Below are 23,048 nucleotides of genomic sequence, written 5' to 3'. Positions count from 1 at the left end.
GAAGTCACTTCGTACCACTAAGATGGACGTAGAGGGATTATGAGCAAACTGCCTAGTGAGTGGATAAAGGGTAGATAAGACCCAGCATGTTTTAATAACAAAATTCAGAATATGGTAAGGAAGCAGTAGCTTTTGCACTCTCGGTTCAAAAGACAATGTACAAACGACGACAAGTAAAGGTTAAATGTTTGTAAATTTGTGGTAATATCTTATAGGACCAAATTGCTGAGGTCATCGGTCCTTAAGCTTACACACTATTTAATTTAACTTTAACTAACTTACGATAAGGACGACACACACAACCCATGCCCGAAGGAGAACTCTAACCTCCACAAGAACCGTGCACGATGCCTCATACAGTGTGGCTACCCTGCATGACCCAAGTGAAGGTCTGTAGAGATTCGTACATCTGTGAAAAGATCTACGTACGAAGTATAAAACTATCACCATCATACCATAGCAAAACATCTGGCAGAGAACCAGAGAAAATTCTGCTCCTACGTAAAATTGCTAGACAAGTCTAAGCCTTCCAATCAGTCCCTAGTTGACCAGTCTGGTGTGGCAGCTGAAAGTAAAAATCGAAAGAAGAAGTTTTAAGTACTGCATTCACGAAATCTTTCAAAGAGGAGAATCATACAAACATACCGTTATTTGACCATTGGGCAGACTCTCGTGTGGGCAACACAGTAATAAGCATCATTGCCTTGGAGAAACAACTGAAAGATTTGAAAGCAAATAAATCACCAGGTCTGGGTGGAAACTCAATTCGGTTTTATGAAAGAGTACTCTATGGCATTGGTCCCTTAACTAGTTTGCATTTCTCATGAATCTTTTGCCCAGTGCAAAGTAAAAAGTGACTGGAAAAAGATGCAGGTGAATCCTGTATATAAAAAAAGGTAAAGGAACAGATCCACAAAATTACAGACCTATGTCCCTTCCAGTTTGCTGCAGAATCCTTGAACATATTCTCAGTTCAAATACTATAAACTTTCATGAGACAGAGAAACTTATGTCCACAAATCAGCATGGTTTTAGAAAGCATTGCTCATGGTAATCTCAGGTTGCCCTTTTCTCACACGATATACTGAGAACAATGGATGAAGGGCAAGAGGAAAGTTCCAGATTTCTGAAAAGCATTTAACACTGTGCCCTACTGCAGGCTGTTAATGAAGGTATGAGCGTATAGAATAAGTTCACAGATATGGGAGTGGCTCGATGACTTTTGTAAGTAATAGAATGCATTATGTTGCCCTCAATGGCGAGTGTTCATCAGAGAATAGGGTATCATCAGGAGCGCCCCAGAGAAGTGTGGTAGGGTCACTGTTGTTTACTATGTATGTAAATGATGTGGCGGAAGGGGTGGGCAGCTATCTGCAGTTGTTTGCTGATGATGCAGTGGTGTACGATAAGCTGTCAAAGTTGAGTGACAGTGGGAAGCTATGCAAGGTGACTTAGACAAAAATTTCTAATTGGTGTAATGAATGAAAGCTGGTTCTAAATACAGAAAAATGTAAGTTGATGCAGATGAATAGGACAAACAAACCCATAATGTTCTGATACAGCATTAGTAGCTTCCTACTTGACACGGCCATGTCATTTAAATATCTGGACATAATGTTGCAAAGTAATATGAAATGGAATGAGCATCCAAGGACTTTGGTAGGAAAGGCAAATGGTCAACTTCGGTTTATTGGGAGAATTCTAAGAAAGTGTGGTTCATCTGTAAAAGAGAGCACACGTCATCCTCCTCCTCCTCCTCCTCCTCCTCCTCCTCCCTCTTCCTCTTGGTCGCCCTCTACGATTTTTACCCTCCACGCTGCCCTCCAATACTAAACTGGTGATTCCTCGATGCCTTAGAATATGCCCTACCAACCGATCCCTTCTTCTAGTCAAGTTGTGCCACAAATTTCTCTTCTCCCCAATTCTATTCAATACCTCCTCATTAGTTAAGTGATCTACCCATCTAATCTTCAGCATTCTTCTGTAGCACCCCATTTCAAAAGCTTCAGTTATAAGAATTGAGGAGCATGAAAGGGAAGCAGTGGTTGGGAAGGGAGTGAGACAGAGTTGTAACCTATGCCCAATGTTATTCAATCTGTATATTGAGCAAGCACTAAAGGAAACAAAAGAAAAATTCTAAGTAGGAATTAAAATCCATGGAGAAGAAAGGATGATATAAGATGAACATCAACAAAAGCAAAACAAGGATAATGCGATGTAGTCGAATTAAATCGGGTGATGCTGTGGGAATTAGAATAGGAAATGAGATTCTTAAAGTATTAAATGAGTTTTGCTATTTGGGGAGCAAAATAACTTATGATGGTCGAAGTAGAAAGGATATAAAATGTAGACTGGCAATGGCAAGGAAAGCATTTCTGAAAAAGAGAAATTTGTTAACATCAAATATAGATTTAAGTGTCAGGAGAGCACATATGGGATGACAATGTGACTTATTCTTAAGTACTATTCGAGTGTATGGGACTCGTACCAGGATAATAAAGCAAGACATCACAGCAATTCAGAAGCTGGATGCTAGATTTGTTACTGGTGGGTTTGAACAACATGCAAATGTTACAGAGATGCTTCAGGAACTCAAATGGAAATTCCTGGAGGGAAGGCAACATTCTTTTTGAAGAACTCTATAGAGAAAATTTAGAGAACCAGCATCTCAAGCTGACTGCCTAATGAGTCTACTGCTATAACATAGTTTGTGTTAAGTACCACAAAGATAAGATACAAGAAATTAGGGCTCATATGGAGGCATATAGACGATCCTTTTTCCCTCTATCCATTTGCCATTGGAATGGGGAAGGAAATTATTAATAGTGTTATGGGTACGCTCTGCCACACACACCATATAGTGGCTTGCAGAGAATTGATTTAGATATAGAATGTAGTCTAATTAAATCAGTCGATGCTTTGTGAGTGGGAGGGTCTTCAGTGAAGGGTGCACAAATGTCTGATGTTTCAAAAATTTTAGCCATGTACAAAGTGCTGCAATTCAGTGGATAATTGTGCTAAAGCTGCAAAACTTGCCAAGACAGCTGAATAGTTTTCAGTGCGGACATTGTGTACAGTTTTGTCATTTGGTTCAGTATTTTTGCTCCAACTGGAACACAAAGTTGTTGATAAATTTTGTGTGATACGATTTCTTTTTATGTAATTGGTTTGCGAAATTTCTCCTCCTGTGACCTTATTACCCAGTAGCATGTTTATAAAACTTGTGAATTTTATCACTTCTTCGGTTCAGTTTTTTAAAAAAAGAGTCACGGTTGAAGTTACCTACAAAGAAATTTGCTGCCGAAGTAAGTGACTTCTGAACATTTGTACCTCGGAATGGATACCTGAGCCCTACTTGCTTTGACGACTACTTGAAAGAGGATCTCTTTCTCTACAAAAAATCTCAGTTTTATGAATGCTTTTCTCGCAACTTCAGAATCAACCAGGACCATATACATATGAAACCACTTTATGTACTGCTATTTTGGATCGACTTTTTACTTGGCAAACATTGCTTGCTTTGAGAATGGACATAGCCCCAAATTGGTCACCAACTAAATAAACATCAATTTTCATTGCAACCCTGGCTGCCTCTTTTCGCATCACAACACTTTTTTTCTTTGATGGTCTACAATTATTCAGTAAAGTTTCTCCAGAAAATTGCTCAACTGTGTGTGACCTGTACCAAATAGGACTAACAGGGGATATTAAAAAGATACACAGCAAGGCAGCATGAAAGGTCACAGACCTGTTTATGGGTGACAAAGAGCTATTCTAGGAGCGGTGGGCGAATTGTCAGATGGAATGAACCCCATTTCATGACATTATTTTACCAAGTTATTTCTTAGCATGAAAGGGCATGGACAGAGAATGCATATTGCTGACACACAATATCATGTTGATGAGCATATTCTCTACACGAGTTGATAGTCACAACCTAGTACCAAACGCACACTAGTGGGAATTCCATCTTTCACGGTGGGCGAGGTTTGGTACTATTTTAAAACCATTTCATTAAGCTTTCATAAAATTTTGACATAAAGCAGACAGTTATGACCCCTGGCCTTAATTCACACGGTGACAAAAGTCATGGGATACTTCCTAATATGTCAGACCTTCTTTTGCTTGGCACAGAGCAGTAACTTGTCATGGCACAGACTCCCCAGCAGAAATACTGAGCTGTGATGCCTCCACAGTTGTCCATAATTGCGAAAATGTTGTAGGTGCCGGATTTTGTGTGTGAACTGACCTCTCAATTATGCCCCATAAATGTTCATGTCAGGCGATCTAAGTGGCCAAATCATTCGCTCAAACTGTCCAGAATGTTCTTCAAACCAATCAAGAACACTAGTGGTATAGTGACATGGTGCACTGCCACCCAGAAAATTTCCATCGTAGTCTGGGAACAGGTCGTCCATGAATGGCTGCAAATGATCTCCAAGTAGCAAAACATAACCATTTACAGTTAACGATGTTCAGTTAGACCAGAGGACCCAGTCCATTCCACGTAAAAACAACCCACACAATTATGGAACCACCACAACCTTGCACAGTGCCTTGTTGACAACTTGTGTCCCTGGCTTTGGGAGTGCCACACTCAAACTATACCATCAGCTCTTACCTATTAAAATTGGGACTCACCTGATCAGGTCACAGTTTACCAGTCATCTAGGGTCCAACTTATATAGCCCAAGAGAGGCTCTGCAGGTGTTGTCATATTGTTAGCATCAGCAGTTGTGTCGGTCGTCTGTTGCCGTAGTCCATTAATGCCCAATTTTGCCGTACTGTCCTAACAGATACATTCATCATATGTCTCACATTGATGTCTCTGGTTATTTCGCACAGTGCTGCTTGTCTGTTAGCAATGACAGCTCTACACAAACACCACTGCTGTCAGTCATTAAGTGAAGACTACTGTTGTCCATGGTGTGAGGTAATGCCTGAAATCTGGTACTCTCAGCACACTCTTGACACTGTGGATCTTGGTATACTGAATTCCCTGGTGATTTCCGAAATGGAACGTCACATGCACCTAGCGCCAACTACCATTCCACATTCAAAGTCTGTTAATTCCCGTTGTGGAGCCACACAAGCTATCAGTTTTCAAATTTCATTCAGTGCAGTGCCCAACAGTTTTTTCTTGTCATCCCATCCTGTAAGTCTCCCCTGTCTCCTCCCTTGTCTCAGGATTCTAGGCGATTTTTCCACAACTCTCCCTGTTTCCTTACCTTACCAATCCTTTTCCTTCATCCCTCCTTGCCCTTCAACCCTTCTGTTGAAGAAGGAACCACTGGCTCCAAAAGCTTGCGCAGTGTATTTTGAAAATTATGTTCTTTTGGCTGCCAAATGTTAAAGATTTTTCTCTTGAACAAAAGAAACTATTGTTGTGTCATTTTGGTTGGAGGTTCGGTTAAGAATGTATGATTTGTCTTTCTCATATAGCGATTTTGCTGACAAAATTTGAAACTGCAAATATCGTGTGGCAATCCTTTCTTGCAGAAGAATCATCACAACTGCAAATATTGGAGATGGATAACAAACTCTGGCAAATCAGCTGAAGAAATTTCAGCAAGTATGGTTTAAATGGGCAAATATAGTGTGTAAACTGCCACGGAGAACTCCATAACAAAATTTGGTTGCTTTTAAAGCTTTGGCTTCATCTGATATTGCGCAGATGAAAGTACGTGATAAGGTTAATAGTAGTATGGGTTCTCTTGGGGCTTCCACTCTTTAAATTCAGATGGACAGTAAATGCAATTTAAAAGGCTACCTCAAGTGTAAAGTTAATTGGACAGAAAGTTTAATAAGTATCCAAATGCTATCTGCTAATCATTTCCATACTTGTGAGTCACGGCAGCCACAGATTTATGTAAAGCATGAAGGCTTGTGTTCCTATTAGAGTTGAGGGAATACAAGTTCAGAAACAATAGTGGCTGTTGCTAGGCAATTGGAATGAACGATATCTGACAAATCTGACACCTTGTGGTACAGAAACAAAAGTTTACATGCTGCATCAACATGAGAGTTGTTTTGAGAGACATGCACAAAAAGTGGTAAAAAACAGATCATGCATCATTTGAAATTAAGCAGCTGCAGGTAGACAATTTTGTCAGAGAGGTAGCATTAGAAGTCTGACCTCTCCACTCATTCAGAACCCAAGTTCATGCTGCTTTGAACAGATAGTTCAGAATCCCACTTATGACAGATATATAGCAGATCCAATGGCAACAAATAGACCTGACGTCTTTGAGGATGTCCACATTGAAACAGGTATCAATGACCATGAGGCAGTTCTAGCAACAACGATTAGCCAAGTACAAAGGACGACTAAAACAAGCTAAACTAACAGCTAAAACAAAAATTAAATTAAATTATTTGGTCAAAAACAGGTAGAAAGATTTATATGTTCAGTAAACTAGAGGACAAGGTAGTAGTGTCCTATCTCAAAAAGAAACCTGAAATGGATAGAGAGATAGAGAGATTCTTAATGAAATGCATTTGGCTGTCAAGAAAACAATGCCTATAATGACTACCACAGCAGACTACTGTCAAATGATCTTTCACAAAATCCAAGGGCATTTGGTCATATGCAATCACTATTGTCTACTTCTACATTTACATCAATACAATGCAAACCACCATGAGGTGCACAGCAGAGCATATGTCCCATTGCACAAGTTATTACAGTTTCTTCCTGTTCTGTTCATGTATGGAGTGTGAGAAGAATTACTGAATGCCTCTGCATATGCAATAATTAATTTTATCTTATCCTCACAATCCCTATGTGAATGACACATAGGGGGCTACAATATGTTTTTAGTGTAATCGTTTAAAGCCAGTTCTTGAATCTTCGTTGACAGACTTTCTTGGGATAGTTTATGTCTATGTTCAAAAGTATTCAAGTGCAGTTTCTTCACTATATCTGTGAAACTCTCCCACAGATTAAACAAACCTGTGACCACTCATGCTTCTCTCCGTATGTTCAATATCCCTGCCAGTCCTATCCGGTACATGTCCCACACACTTGAGAAATATTCTAGAACACGTTGCATAAGTGATTTGTAAGCAATCTCCTCTGTAGACTGCATTTCACAAGTATTCTACCAATGAACCGAAGTCTAACACCTGCTTTACCCATGACTGAATCTATGCAATCATTTCATGTCACATCCCTACAAAGTGTTACAGCCAGGTATTTGTACGAGTTGGACAATTCCAACAGTGACTCGCTGATATTATAGTCACAGGATACTATTTTTTTTTTCATTCATTTTGTGTAGTGCAAAATTTTAAATTGCTGAATATTTAAAGCAAGTTGCCAATCTCTGCATCAGTTTGAAACCTTATCAAGATCTAACCAAATTTTTATGCAGCTACTTTCAGACAGTACACTTCATTACAGATAATTGCATCATCTGCAAAAAGCCTGATGCCTGTGTCCCAACACACTTCCCTGGGGCACAACCGAAGTTACTTCTACATCTGATGATGGCACTCTATCCAAGACAACATGCCGTGTCATCATTCTACAGTCCTCAATCGAGTCACAAATTTCACTTGATACCCCATATGGTAATAAGCTAACATGTAGTACTGAGTCAAATGCCTTTCGGAAATCAAGAAATACAGCATTTATCTGTTTGCCTTAATCCAAAGCTTTCAGTAGGTCATGTGAGGAAACTGCAAGCTGCGTTTCACACGATTGATGTTTTCAAAATTCATGTTGGTTGGCATTGAGGAGGTCATTCTGGTCAAGATACTTCATTACGTTTGAGCTCAGAATATGTTAAAAGATTCTACACTGGACAATAGTTTTGTAGACAGGTGTGACCTGTGACTTTTTCCAAGAATTGGGCAAAGTTTTTTGTTCGAGGGATCTATGATACATTGCAGTTAGAAGAGGGCCTAATGCAGGTGCAAATTCAGTATAGAATCTGACAGGGATTCCATCGTGCCCGGGAACTTTGTTCAATTTTAATGATTTCAGCTGTTTCTCAGCACCACTGACACTAACACTTAGTTCATTCACCTTTTCAGTGTTACGAGGACTAAATTGGGGCAGTTCATCTGGGTTTTCATTTGTAAAGGAACATTTGAAAATGAACTTAAGTATTTAAGCTTTTACTTTGCTATCCTAGATTTCAATTCCTGTTCTATTCACTACAGACTGGACACTATCTTTGGTGCTGCTGACAGCCTTTAGAAACAACCAGAATTTCTTTGTGTTCTGTGAAAGGTCACCTGACAATAGTCCACCACTGTAGTCATGGAAGACATCATACATTGCTCTCTTGACAGCCAAATTTGCTTCATCCAGTATTTCTCTCTCTCGAGCCCTTTGGTTTGTTTTACATCTATTACGCCATAATCTCCTTTTCTTTAAAAATTTCCATACAGCGACTGTATACTGTCAAGGCTCCTTCCCATTATGAACTGTTCTACTGGGTATATATCTATCCAGTGCATTGGCAACTTTCTTTTAAACTGGAGCCAGACTTCCTCTCATGAGTGGTGTTCCTCACTATCAGTTCTGGGCAGCTTTCAAAGAAGGCATTTAGTTAAGTTTCACGAGATGTCTTATCACTCCCACCACTAACAAAATTGAGATTTTTCCCAATTAACAGTTGGTTGATAAAGTCTCCACAGATGATTACAGTGTGACTGGGGAACTTGCATACCAGTGAACTGAGGGTTTCTCTACAGTTTCCAGCAGTTAGTTGCAAAAAGCAGAAGATGTACTTTGTGGGTGCTGCATATTTTAGCAATTTTGACAAAGAAACTCTGGCTGAAATGTTGTTCTTCAGCATGACTGTGTAAAGTGTGCACAGAATCAGCTAACTGAAAAATCCACACAATACACACATTTATTTATATATAAAACCTGACAAGAGAATTTTCCTTTGTGCAAGACCTTTTTGTGCTGTTTTAAAGTTCTAAATTCGCTTAGTTTACTATTAACATGGTTTCTGCATAATCTTTCACTGATTGTACCAATTCCTGTTTATATTGTTGTATATTGTGTAATTTCAAACATTCGCGAGTGCCATGATAAACTCTTAGTGTTATTGTGAATTGTGGGCTTAAACTTACTTATGCTCTTAAAATTTTCGAGAACAGTAGGACTATCCTCATTCAAAACAATCTTTCTCTAATTTCATTGCACAATTATGTGAAAACATAGATTATTTTGAGTAATTTCGGATGCGCACAAAACTAGATTACCAATACATGTCTGTTTTGGATAAGTAATTTATTTCTAAGGAAATCAACACTTGTGGTTCACAGTTCTGACAAAGAATACGTCACCGCTGAACTTCATTCTATATCAACGAAAATAAACGTGTTTTATTTGTGAATTTTTGGAATTTACCATTGTCCTCTGCAAAATCCATGAGCAATCTGTAGCAAATTGGCATTTGTTATTTAGTTATTGTAGCAGATTTTCTCACTACCACATTCTGTTACACCTAGTTTTCCCTTACAGAGGATTAGCCATATATACTATCTGCATTTACCATAAATTTACCATAAATTAACTCCGTTTTCGAATTTACTAACAATAATTAACATCAAAATGTTTTAGGAAACCAGGAGTCATTACCACAGGTTTTTGTGCTGCCTTGACAGAAATTTCGTTTTGCGTACTTGTTCCAATTCTTATAGGGGATTAGCGACTTTTTAACTCAACAGATTAAAAGATAATTAGTTGGCATAATTAACAATTATTTGCTAACTACCTTGTAACACACTGCAGCCCCACTGTGAATGCTGTTCTTGAACTAGACATTCTTTAGCAGCTGGAAATCATCCTGACTACTGTCAAATGACTGGCAACTGCTGCGAATCGGTGTGTTGGAAGAGCTCTAGAGAGTCATGTACCTGTGATATTTGTACCAGAGGTAGCTCAGACACCATCTTCTCCCGTGATTCCTATCTCCTCTGTAGAAACTACAGGATCTGTCATTACTCGTCCACTTGATAGTGAGTGATGTGTCAATGGTAGATCTAGGTGCCCTGTACAGGGTGGATAGAGACAACAGAGGACTCAAGGTGTTGTACCGATCCCCCTAACCAACAAGTTTGAGGTGCTGTCTTTCACCGAAACTAAGCCAGTGAGGCTCACTTCACCCGTTTTGGAGAAACCTGTTTTGTTCAGTGTCAAGAGGAATCAAATGCAAAAGGGTAGGGATCTATTAATCGTTGGCAGTTAAATGTACAGTGGATGAAAATACCCCTTCGGGAAATGGTAGCAAAGGACAGGGAAGGACACCAGGTACACTTAGTGTGTGTGCCTGAGGGCCTTATTCAACATGTCTAAGAGGCTATTCCAGCAGCCACTGAGGGAACAGGGTGCAACCAAATTTAGATTGTGGCGCACGGTGGGACAAATGATGCCTGTAGTTTGCGCTCTGACGTCACTCTTGGGTCATTCCAGCGACTGGCAGAGAAGGGTGAGAAGACCAGCCCTACTTATGAAGTTTCAATTAAGCTCATAATTTACAGCATTGTCCCCAGAACTGATCATGGCTCTTTGATTTAGAGTCAAATAAAAGGACTGAACCAGAGACTTTGAAGGTTCTGTGACTAGTCAGGCTGTGACTTCTTGAACTTGCGCCATACGGCTGAGAACTGTGGGGTCTCCCTAAATGGGTCAGATGGGCACTACACATAAGAAAATACTACTCAGGTAGCTGACTGTGTGTGGGGGGCACACAAGATGTGCAAGATCAAAAGAAGTACCTCCAACAGGTGAGAGCATTAAAATCCTAAAGCCTAGTTTACATGACAACGTCGGATTGCGCCACTTGTTGCGTGGAATGAGTTGTATGCCACCAGTATAAATTTCAGTTTCGTCGCTTTGAGGGTTCCTGAGCTACATCTGAAATGAAAGTTTTGGCAGATGTACATTGCACGACTTGTGATGGAGTTAAATTTAGTTGCATGGACTCACTGCATAAGAAAAAAATAAGAAACATGTTTTGATTCTTGACTGGATGAAGAACAGCATCCTTGCTGAAATAATTTACAATGGAAAACCCAAGAACTTCTTTCAGTTATCTTAGAATGTCACCAGAACTGTTCAAGTTTCTTCCAAGTAGAGCTAATTATGCGATAAGGAGTAAATAAACTGTAATGCATGAAGTACTGTTGCCAGAACTGAAATTAATACCATATTGCGTGCATTACAATCGAGAAGACTCAGCATGTTATAAGATGCTGTTTTTGTTGGCGATGACACTTTTTCCATTAACAGCAATAATTATTAACACTGACAGCAATAATTATCCAAAGTAGGCCGCATTAAGAACAGAATTATTTGCGAACTACTCTCTTGAAGACAGATCTATGCAGTGACAAAATTTCAAAATTCTAACATATGTGAATGAGGATCACTGCTGTGACGTTTTAAATAGATGAATACTGAATGAACAATGAAGCTTCTCGATTTGTGTAACCTTCCCTCCTGTCAACAATATTCCTTAAAAAAAGAGTCTGCCAACTCAAAAGATGGGATTTTAGTCTTGTAGATGAGAGCATTGCCACATCTAGAATTACTTGCTTGTATTTTCCTTAATTCAGTTGTCATGTGCTCCTAACCCAATACATTTTGCCCTGCAGCTCAGATACTGTCAAACCATCTAAACTCATGCTCATAAATTAAGAATAATTGCAGAATGTGGTGCCACACAACGTGCCACTACACAAAACTGGCATTAATAGCTTAGGCACATAAGGAACACATGACACAGATCTGTAAGGCCACGGTATTGGTCATAAGTTGAGAAAACTGTCCCGAAACACACATGCTACAAAACGGCACTGTTTCCTGCACGTGTACCCCAATACCAACATGGGATATGACCACCATGCACACATACACAGGCCGCACAACAGGTTGGCATACTCTGGATCAGGTGGTCGAGCAGCTGCAAGGGTATAGCCTCCCATTCTTGCACCAGTGCCTATCGGAGCTCATGAAGTGTCCTACGGGTTTGAAGACATGCAGCGATGCGTCAACCGAGAGCATCACAGACGTGCTCAGTGGGGTTTAGGTCTGGAGAACAGGCAGGCCACTCCATTTGCCTGATACCTTCTGTTTAAAGGTACTCCTCCACAATGGCAGCTCAGTGGGGCTGTGCGTTATCATCCATCAGGAGGAAGACCCACTGCACCCCTGGAAAGGCAGACATACTGGTGCAAAATGACGTCCTGATACAGCTGACGTTTTACAGTTCCTGTCAATGACATGCAGGGGTGTATGTGCACCAATCATAATCCCACCCCACACCATCAAACCACGAGCTCCATACATGTCTCTTTCAAGGAAACTAAGAGGTTTGTATCTAGTTCCTGGTTCAAGCCAGATGAAAACCCAGCGAGAATCACTGTTCAGACTATACCTGGACTCGTCCATGAACGTAACCTGGGACCGCAGTTCCAATGACCATGTACTGTGTTTTTTACACCAGGCTTTATGGGCTCTCCTATGATCTGGGGTCAGTGGAATGCACCTTGCAGGTCTCTGGGCGAATAAACCATGTCTGTTCAGCCGTCTATAGACTGTGTGTCTAGAGACAACTGTTCCAGTGGCTGCGGTAAGGTCCCGAACAAGGCTACCTGCAGTACTCCATCACCATCTGCGGGCATTGATGGTGAGATATAGGTCTTCTTGTGGTGGTGTACACTATGAACATTCCATACTGTAGCGCCTGGACATGTTTCCTGTCTGCTGGAATCATTGCCACAATCTTGAGATCACAGTTTGTGGCACACAGAGGGCCTGTGCTACAACCTGCTGTGTTTGACCAGCCTCCAGTCGCCCTAGTATTCTACCCCTCATAATGTCATCAATGTGTGTTCTTTGAGCCATTTTCAACACACAGTCACCATTAGCATGTCTGAAAACAACTGCACACTTACTCGCTGCACCATACTCCGACATGCACCAACAAGCCTCTGCATATGTGGACTGCTGCCATCACCACCGTGTGAAGACCGCAGGTCAAATGCACTGCATGGTCACACCCCAAGGTGATTTAAAACTGCAAACCACCTACCAGAGCGTTGTTTCACCATGTATCAGCATTATCCGTAATTTATGAGCATAAGCATGTGTTCTGATCGCACATTATGGTCTCAAGAGCATCAATATGTTGCTCGTTTTTGTAATCAGCATCACTGAAATCCAACAAACACCTATGCAAAGCATAGAGACATAAAAAGTGAGCATTATTCTCCATTCCCCACTTCATATTTCAGATTGTCTACACCCTACGAACATATATGGCCTCAAAACTCATGCAACTAGTGTCGCCAAAGTTGGACCAGACCGAAAGTGTTTAGTTTCACCAATCACTTGCACAAACGCACACTGTGCATGTGCAGTGGCTGGTAGCATAGTTGCCTGCAACCTGATGTCATCATGTAAACTAGACTTAATGGTAAACTGCCAAATCATTGGCAACAAAGTGCCAGAGTTTGAAGCACTCACAAAAACCAGTGAAGCTCACATAATAGTAGGTACAGAAAGCTGGTTGATACCTGAAACTGCAGCAGTGAAATTTTTGGGGAAAGTGTAAGTCAAAAAGATGGGCAAGTGAGAATTGGAGGTGGTGTATATGTTGCCATACACAAGAAACTCAAACCCAGTATGGTAGATGTGGCAACTACGGCGGTCTCGTGCAGCTGGCAGCTGCAATCAGCTGATGGAACGCAAGTGTCAACGAGGTTCGCATGCTGGTCACGAGGAGTGCTGACATGTAATTAGTCCTTGCCGCAGCGCATGAGTGTTCCCCAACTTTTAAACAGTGTGCTACATTATAATTGTTCTGTTGTTGATTTCATAGAATGTTTCTGGGGAGGTCTACCCAATGTTCCATTGGTTATTTTTGTGTAATCACTGCCTATGTTGTGTGTTCTCTGCTGAGTGATCTTCAATAAAAACATGATAAACATAGAGGACATACTTCTTCCACAATAAGAATGCAATAGTTAGTCGCAAGTCTAACACACAGTGGGAATGCGACAGTAGAAATTTAAGCTGCATGTGAGATTGTTTGGGCTACACTCAGTATTAGGGGTGAGCATAAAATGAAGCTGGATCCTTCTATCGCCCACCAGACTCATCTCCTGCTGTAACCAAAAGCTTTAGAGAAAATGAGCAAATAGAAAGCATAAAGTTTTTGTGTTATTAATCTAAGATCTGATACAGTTGCAGTTCATGTCTTTTTGATAAAGCTTGTCAGTTTAGTGAAACAAAAAGTGACAAACTTCGAGAAAATCATGTACATCAGCTAAGGGTCTGCAAACTAGTACAAATATTTCATCATCTATGTTACCACATCAAAGATTTTTGAATGACAGCTGACTGGAACTTTTTTTGCACCCAGTCATGGAAAACCAGAATGTGAAGGAATCTGAGGAACTATGAAAAAATTGGCTGCTTTGGCTAGCCTAAAGTGCCCAAAGGAAAACCAAATCCTCATATCTTTGATTTACATAAAATATGCAAACAAAGCTTGAATAAACTAAATTTTGTTGAGAGGGCTTAACTGAATCAACAAGAGCTTCTCAGGAAGAAAGGTTTTCTTTGGCTTTGGAGTTGCTGGAACAAGAGAGACTAATCAGTTTAATCAAAATGATTATTTTAAAATAATTCCTGTGGAATTTCTTGTCATTTGTTGCCAAAATATCAGAACCAACTGATGATGCTTCAGAATTTATGGTTTCAAAAATGCAACTGGGACAGTATGTTACATACCTTTATTTACATATGTATGCATGTCTGATGGGTTGGCAATGTTTGTGAAATTTCATTTGAGGAGAATGATGCACTTATAAACTTCATGCAATCTTGTGGCCCCTTCAAGATTGTTTCACAGCTCAATTAAAAAAAAAAAAAAAAAATTACACGATGGATCCCCAATTATCACATTATCACAAATTTACCAGCACCATCTGCAACAGTGGGTCAGCAACACCGTTTCCCAGCATGAGTCATTAATAAAGTTGATGTAAAATTTAAATTACTGCAGCATTAATGCTGTTTTTTGATTACTGTCAGTATTCTGGCTTGCAAACTATACAGATTCCAAACAAAAGACAGGGGTAACTGCTAAATCCCTAATGGCTTCAGAATCAATTTAAGAAACACACATGACTCAGGAGCCTTTACTATTCAACACACTATTAACTAGCAGGCTTGGTTACCCGGAAAAAGTCCCTTCGCCTGTGTCCATCGGATGTGATGAAGATGCCAGGTTTTTACTAAAAGGTAATGTACCAGAGCATGCATATGATTATACTGCAGCTGATAGTTACTTTCTTTTTCTAATAATAATAATAATAATAATAATAATAATAAAACATGTTTCTGATACTCCCAATAGTTAAGCTCCCTTAAAAATTGGTTGCAGCAACAGACTGATCTGTAGTGTAGCCTGAGGTCTGGGTTACCAAAGATGGCGATAATTTGGTTGAAACTGCAAGATGCATTCAGAAAACCTATGTTAGGTAGTGAACAGGTAACAAAGCACTCGTAACAATTTGTTCACTGCAGAGAAAATAATGTTCTTTCAAATACTCACCCTCACCTGTCACTAAAGCTATAGAGCCAATAGTAATAAAACTTACAGGTTTTATAAGAAAACTACTAGGCAATAATGTCAGAAAAGGAGAAGTTTGTAAACCAACTAGATAACGAGACTTTTGTCACTGACAATCTTGAGTAGCACTTCGAGCAAAAATAGTGAACCAAACGACATAAAGCTTACACAATGTGCACGTTGCAAGCTGTTCGACTACCTTGCCAAGTTTTGCAGCTTTAACTCAAATATCCACTTAATTACAACACTTCGAGTACGGCTAAATTGTCTGAAAAGTAGCAACATTTATGCACACTTTACTTACAATCACCCAAATGACAAAATATTAAAATTTGGGAGCTAGAAATTTGTAAATCCTCCTTTGGCCATATAGTAAACGATTACACCAAAGCTACACAAAATCAGAGTTGGTCGAGGGGGAACCATCTCTAACACGTAACACTGAATCACCCATTAGGGAATGAGGCATGAGGAATAGTAGAAGTCTTTTGCTATTTGGACAACAGAATAACTGACAATGGCCAAAGCAGAATGGATATACAATACTGACTCGCTACAGCATAAAAATCATTTCTGAAAAAGTCATACTTCATTGGCATCTAATATGAATGTAAGTGTCAGGAAGTCTTTTCTGAATGTATTTGTCTGGAGTGCATGAATTTAAAGAAGTGATTTGAGGACAATGAGCTTTACATCAGTGTTAGAGAAGAATTTGGTAGAGTAGATAGGTAGATCGAGTGTTTATTGAGTAGCAACTGAGTCTAATTGAGGAAGAAAGAGATTTACGGCACGACTTGACTAAAATAGGGATCAGGTTTTAGGACACATCCTGCACAGTCTTACTTAAACCAATACAATTTTGTATGTGTTTCATGTGATCAAAAGTGTCCGACCACCCACAAAAATGTATGTTTTTCATATTAGGTGCACTGTGATGCCACCTACTGCCAGGTACTCCACATCAGCAACCTCAGTTGTCATTAGACATAGTGAGAGAGGAGAATGGGACACTCCACGGAACTCACAAACTTCAAACACGATCAGGTGACTGGGTGTCACTTGTGTCCTACGTGTTTACGCAAGATCTCCGCAATCCTAAACATCCCTACATCCACTGTTTCCGATGTGGTAGTGAAGTGGAAACATGAAGGGACACGTAAAGCACAAAAGCATGCACGCCGACCTCGTCTGTTGCCTGACAGAGACCGTAGGCAGTTGAAGAAGGTTGTAACCTGTAATAGGCAGACATCTATACAGACCATCACTCATGATCCGCTGCAAATGCTATGACAGTTACGCGGGAGATGAGAAAACTTGGATTTCATGGTCGAGTGGCTGCTCATAAGCCACACATCATGCCAGTAAATGCCAAACGACGCCACGCTTGGTGTGAGGAGCGTAAACATTGAACAGTGGAATGAAGAGGCTTGCACCCTTGGTTGTTTTGCATGGCACTATCAGAGCACAGGCCTACATTGATGTTTTATGCACCTTCTTGCTTCCCACTGATGAAGTGGAATTCGGGGATGGCGATTGCATCAATCAAGTACCTGTTCATAATGTACGGCCTGTGACAGAGGGGTTACACGACAACAACATCCCTGTCATGGACTGGCCTGCACAGATCCCTGACCTGAATCCTATAAAACACCTTTGGAATGCCGACTTCGTGCCAGGCCTCACCGACCAACTGATACCTCTCCTCAGTGCAGCACTCTGAAGAATGGGCTACCATTCCCCAAGAAACCATCCGGCACCTGACTGAAATATGCCTGCGAAAGTGGAACCTGTCATCAAGGCTAAGGGTGGGCCAACACTGTACTGAATTCCAGCAAAGGGAACTTCACAGCAAACATAAACATAGCCAAAGCCTTGCAGACAAAACAAAAATTACGCGAAGCAAAATTTTGTGTGAGGAGGGCTATGCGAGAGGCGTTCAATGAATTCGAAAGTAAAGTTCTATGTACTGACTTGGCAGAAAATCCTAAGAAATTTTGGTCTTATGTCAAAGCGGTAGGTGGATCAAAACAAAATGTCCAGACACTCTGTGACCAAAATGGTACTGAAACAGAGGATGACAGACTAAAGGCCGAAATACTAAATGTCTTCTTCCAAGCTGTTTCACAGAGGAAGACTACACTGTAGTTCCTTCTCTAGATTGTCACACAGATGACAAAATGGTAGATATCGAAATAGACGACAAAGGGAGAGAGAAACAATTAAAATCGCTCAAAAGAGAAAAGGCCGCTGGACTTGATGGGATACCAGTTCCATTTTACACAGAGTACGCGAAGGAACTTGCCGCCGCCCCCCCCCCCCCCCCCTTCTTGCAGCGGTGTACCGTAGGTCTCTAGAAGAGCGAAGCGTTCCAAAAGGTTGGAAAAGGGCACAGGTCATCCCCATTTTCAAGAAGGGACGTCAAACAGATGTGCAGAACTATAGACCTATATCTCTAACGTCGATCAGTTGTAGAATTTTGGAACACATATTACATTCGAGTATAACGACTTTTCTGGAGACTAGAAATCTACTATGTAGGAATCAGCATGGGTTTCGAAAAAGACGGTCGTGTGAAACCCAGCTCCCGCTATTCGTCCACGAGACTCAGAGGGCCATAGACACGGGTTCACAGGTAGATGCCGTGTTTCTTGACTTCCGCAAGGCGTTTGACACAGTTCCGCACAGTCGTTTAATGAACAAAGAGCATACGGACTATCAGACCAATTGTGTGATTGGATTGAGGAGTTCCTAGATAACAGAACACAGCATGTCATTCTCAATGGAGAGAAGTCTTCCGAAGTAAGAGTGATTTCAGGTGTGCCGCAGGGGAGTGTCATAGGACCGTTGCTATTCACAATATTCATAAATGACCTGGTGGATGATATCGGAAGTTCACTGCGGCTTTTTGCAGATGATGCTGTGGTGTATCAAGAGGTTGCAACAATGAAAAATTGTACTGAAATGCAGGAGGATCTGCAGCGGATTGACGCATAGTGCAGGGAATGGCAATTGAATCTCAATGTAGACAAGTGTAATGTGCTGTGAATACGTAGAGAGTTAGATCCCTTATCATTTAGCTAGAAAATAGCAGGTCAGCAACTGGAAGCATTTAATTCCATAAATTATCTGGGAGTACGCATTAGGAGTGATTTAAAATGGAATGATCATATAAAGTTGATCGTCAGTAAAGCAGATGCCAGACAGATTCATTGAAAGAATCCTAAGGAAATGCAATCCGAAAACAAAGGAAGTAGGTTACAGTACGCTTGTTCGCCCACTGGTTGAATACTGCTCAACAGTCTGGGATCCGTACCAGGTAGGGTTGATAGAAGAGATAGAGAAGATCCAACGGAGAGCAGCGCACTTCGTTACAGGACAATTTAGTAATCACGAAAGCGTTACGGAGATGATAGATAAACTCCAGTGGAAGACTCTGCAGGAGAGATGCTCAATAGCTCGGTACGGGCTTTTGTTAAAGTTTCAAGAACATACCTTCACCAAAGAGACAAGCAGTATATTGCTCCCTCCTACGTATATCTCGCGAAGAGACCATGAGGATAAAATCAGAGAGATTAGAGCCCACACAGAAGCATACCGACAATCCTTCTTTCCACGAACAATAGGAGACTGGAATAGAAGGGAGAACCGATAGAGGTACTCAGGGTACCCTCTGCCACGCACCGTCAGGTGGCTTGCGGAGTATGGATGTAGATGTAGATTACTGATGGAAGGCGCCACGAACTTTTAAGTTCGTTTAAGCCATGTGGCTGGATACTTTTGACTACACAGCTTACATATATATTACATCTTTGATGTTATGAAAAAGATAGATTGCTACTCACCACATAGAGGAGTCATTAAGTTGCAGACGAGCACAATGAAAAGACAACTTAACATTTAAGTTTTGGTCAAAAGGTGATTTTTGGAAATAGAATGCACACACACAAGCACAACTTGCACACACATGGCCAACCTGCCATTGTGATCTGATTGTGTGTAGTTTCTATTTATGAAGAAGGCCTTTTGGCCAAAATCTTAAATGTTAAGTAGTCTTTTCATTGTTTCTGTATGTGACTCAACATCTGCTCTATTCGTTTTCATAATATTATTATTAGTCCACCCTAGATTTCCAGTGTTTGATTATATTTTTAATGTGTCTTATATGTCCTATACTGTTGTGCTGAATGGTCGAAGGACAAATAAAGAAATAAATAAAAATAAATCAAGATTTTTAAATTTTACAAGTTAGCAACAACTTCTGCAGACAGCAAAAATCACGTCAAAGGCCTTGCAAAACACATTGCGAAATAAAACATGAAAGAAGAAATTATTTTAATCATTTGCATTATGAGAGAAAATTTGAGAACTACTGTGTTGAGTTAAAGGAGCTAAATGTCATAGTAGTTTCTAATTACAGACTACTAGAAAAAGCTACAACTAAAATACCTGCTTGAAAATCTCAATAAAATGTTGGTCAGTGATCTGTACTAATATTTTAACAAATAATGTTTTTGAAAATATTTATAAATTTTCCTTTGGTCTAGGAATCTCTGACCACCACGTATTCTGCAGTGAACTACCAAAAATTAACGCTTTGCATTAGTCCCCCGAGATACAGTGCCAAAAATTAAGATATATTTTATGAAATGAAAGTTATTTAGAAAGAACATCCAATGAAAATATTCAGTTCTCTTTAATAATAAGATGTTGAATTTCCGTTTGACAGAAGTATTTCAAGTTGCAGTAAAATTGTAATTGTTTCAAACAGCTCTCATGGGTTGTTTAATGAAACTTTTACACGCAACTGGCAAATAATGCGTTTTTTTCTATAAAAGTTAAAAGTACAAAAGCTGCGTTGTGCGTTGTCAGTTACAACTAGGCTTGAATTAAATTAGATGATAACCTTAATGTAAACCTGGTGACGATGCACTTTAGTGTCAGAAACTTCTGCGCTGCGTGCTCACGCAGCGGCAGAGCCACCGATATCGTAGGCACACTTTAACAGGATAACTTCATCTTTTCACAGTACATGCTCCAAATTTTGAACTAGTCTTAGTACAAAATAAAGTTATCAAACGACGCAATGGAGTGTGTTACAAGCTTTATGGAACTGCATTCCAAGACTGCTTACGACGACTCATACGAAATAATCTCATACAAAGTTCGTCTCCTACATCAGCATATATAAAAGACGTTCTTCATGGTCTCTAATTGTTTATAAGCACCACTACTTCTAACGTACTTACTATCTCACTATAATGCTCCTTAAAGCATTCCCGAATGTGTGGCCCTCGTCAGCAAACACAAACGTCCTGTTTCTCTCTTCCGTATCATCCTCTCCTGCAAGCTACACGAGTTTAACGTTACTTCCGAACGCAAGACAAAACTAATCATACCGAATAAAACATACAATACCTCTGCGATTCTATCCATAGCATTTGTTAATTACAATTCCACTCTGTGTTTTCCAAGTCCGAACAGACGAACACAGATATTTCGAGTCCCACCCGCTTAAAAAACATGTGAAAATCGGTTTGTACCTCGTTTCGTACCACGCTAACTAAAATGAAAATATATATATATATATATTGTTAGTATTTTCCGTCACAGCTGAATAGTATCACCATTACACGTTCCTTCAGAATTAAAAAGAAAGTAAAGAAGTAGAAAAACTAATTTTCTGGAAATATTTTATAATAGACGAATCTTTGGCGTGCGCATAAAGTCGGTGACTAAATAATATGTGTGACAGTGGTGGTAAAGTTACGACAGCTGTTCAGTGTGTGATTTGGCTTGTTACTATGTGCAGTCAGTGTATCGTCATCACGCCAGGTAATATTTGCATTTGAATTCAGAGGTAACTTATTATAACAATAATTTACTGTGATAGTTGAATGTTTGAAATTATTTTTAAGGTATTTATAGAAGCTTTTTTCTTTTTCTTGACAGCTGTAGCGTTGTGGACGAAATGAGCTACACAGAGAAACACGAAAACATTTCGAAGGACGACTGGATGGAGCATCTCGAAGGTGTTCATGTACAGCGTTCAGACATGAATAAGCTTATTATGAATTATTTGGTGACAGAAGGATTTAAGGAAGCAACTGAAAAATTCCAGCAGGAATCAGGCGTGAGTCCGTGTATGGATCTGGATTCTCTCGATGACAGAATACGAATACGTGATGCCATTCAGAGTGGTAAGATTCAGGAAGCTACGGCAATAGTTAACCAGCTGCATCCTGAGTTACTAGATAACGATAGGTATTTATATTTTCATCTTCAGCAGTTACATTTGACAGAACTGATTCGAAGCGGAAAAATTGAAGAAGCGCTCCATTTTGCTCAAGAACAGTTATCAGAAGCTGCAGAATCTGATCCTACCGTTTTAAATGAGTTGGAAAGAACATTAGCCCTTTTGGCGTTTGAAGACCCCCATCAGTCACCATTTAGTGATTTGTTGCACCCTACACATAGACAAAAAGTCGCAAGTGAACTAAATGCCGCAATACTAAAAATGGAAAACAGAGAATCTACAACTCCAAAGTTGTCAAATTTGTTAAAATTAATATTATGGGCACAAGATGAATTGGATAAGAAGAAGATTAAGTATCCGAAGATGACTTGCCTTGCCAACGCTGTAATTGAAGCACCAAAATGACAACAAATATCTCCCCCTCAAGAATCTATTGAAACTTCCAGTTTTTATCAAGGACAGTGAAACATCTTGAGGGATGTCAGTTTGCTAATAAACTGTAACGCCAGTTTCGACTTTCATTGTGGGGACATTTGTTCCACTGAGCAAATTTTGTAGAATCAGATTGTGTATGTTATTTCTTGTTTTAGTGATGCATTAACGATTTACAGAAAAAAATGTACTAACTGTTTAAGCTGTGTTGAAAATGAGTGCATGCATTTGTGTTTTTTAGGCAGACAGTAAGTACTGAAATTTTTATTCAATTACAGACATGTGGAAAGTAGTACTGTGCATGCATATTTAAACTCTTAAAACCCTTATTGACACGTAACCATTTAAGGTGTTATATTTAAGGGCTTTTTTTTCATTTATCATATAAACTTTTTTCCATATAAACAAGAACAAAAGAATTTCTGTATTTTTACAAGTGTAATAAAATTTTATGCACTTTTCTCACACTTCGTTTCACTTAGCATTGTACTTGGAATTCCTTTTCTTAGATGTACAATGAGATTTTCAAACTTAACACAATTATTATTTTTATTGACTCTAGGCATGATAGCAGAACAAATAAAAAGCATGTAAGTGTTGGTCAATGAACAGGCTATGATTTGTGACTGAAAAAACAAAGGAATTGGTACTGTAGGCAGAACATGAACCCCCTTATGGATAAGAAAGTTTACAGAAAAGCCAGTGTGGCTTGGTTATTAGTACTGCCTGTATACATTTCATGCCTTATGACATCTGAA

General features: G+C 39.8%; 2 protein-coding genes across 4 annotated transcripts in view; one reads left to right on the top strand and one right to left on the bottom strand.

Annotated features, from left to right (window-relative positions):
- LOC126353784 (probable DNA-directed RNA polymerases I and III subunit RPAC2) overlaps positions 1 to 21,138 on the bottom strand; it is a 47,552-nt gene extending 26,414 nt beyond the window's left edge. The window contains exons 1-2 of one of the 2 annotated variants that reach the window (XM_050002873.1): positions 21,021 to 21,138; positions 20,852 to 20,952 (exon numbers count right to left, since the gene is read on the bottom strand). In XM_050002873.1, the coding sequence (XP_049858830.1) occupies positions 20,852 to 20,952; positions 21,021 to 21,038 (119 nt within the window). In that variant the 5' untranslated portion in view covers positions 21,039 to 21,138. The remainder of the gene's footprint in view (positions 1 to 20,851; positions 20,953 to 21,020) is intronic. The other variant, XM_050002872.1, reaches the window with a different exon arrangement.
- A 191-nt stretch (positions 21,139 to 21,329) lies between these two features.
- On the top strand, positions 21,330 to 22,735 carry LOC126353783 (glucose-induced degradation protein 8 homolog). 2 transcript variants are annotated; one of them, XM_050002869.1, is made up of 2 exons: positions 21,330 to 21,437; positions 21,555 to 22,735. In XM_050002869.1, the coding sequence occupies exon 2, from the start codon at positions 21,574 to 21,576 to the stop codon at positions 22,261 to 22,263; it is 690 nt and encodes a 229-aa protein (XP_049858826.1). In that variant the 5' UTR covers positions 21,330 to 21,437; positions 21,555 to 21,573; the 3' UTR covers positions 22,264 to 22,735. The 2 variants fall into 2 exon arrangements, with proteins under 2 accessions (XP_049858826.1, XP_049858827.1); XM_050002870.1 differs by having other exon boundaries at positions 21,336 to 21,462.
- Positions 22,736 to 23,048: the final 313 nt, after the last annotated feature.

This window comes from Schistocerca gregaria, chromosome 3 (genome assembly GCF_023897955.1).
Source record: "Schistocerca gregaria isolate iqSchGreg1 chromosome 3, iqSchGreg1.2, whole genome shotgun sequence".
Classification (NCBI taxonomy): domain Eukaryota; kingdom Metazoa; phylum Arthropoda; class Insecta; order Orthoptera; family Acrididae; genus Schistocerca; species Schistocerca gregaria.
This window is presented reverse-complemented; position numbering and strand designations above follow the sequence as displayed.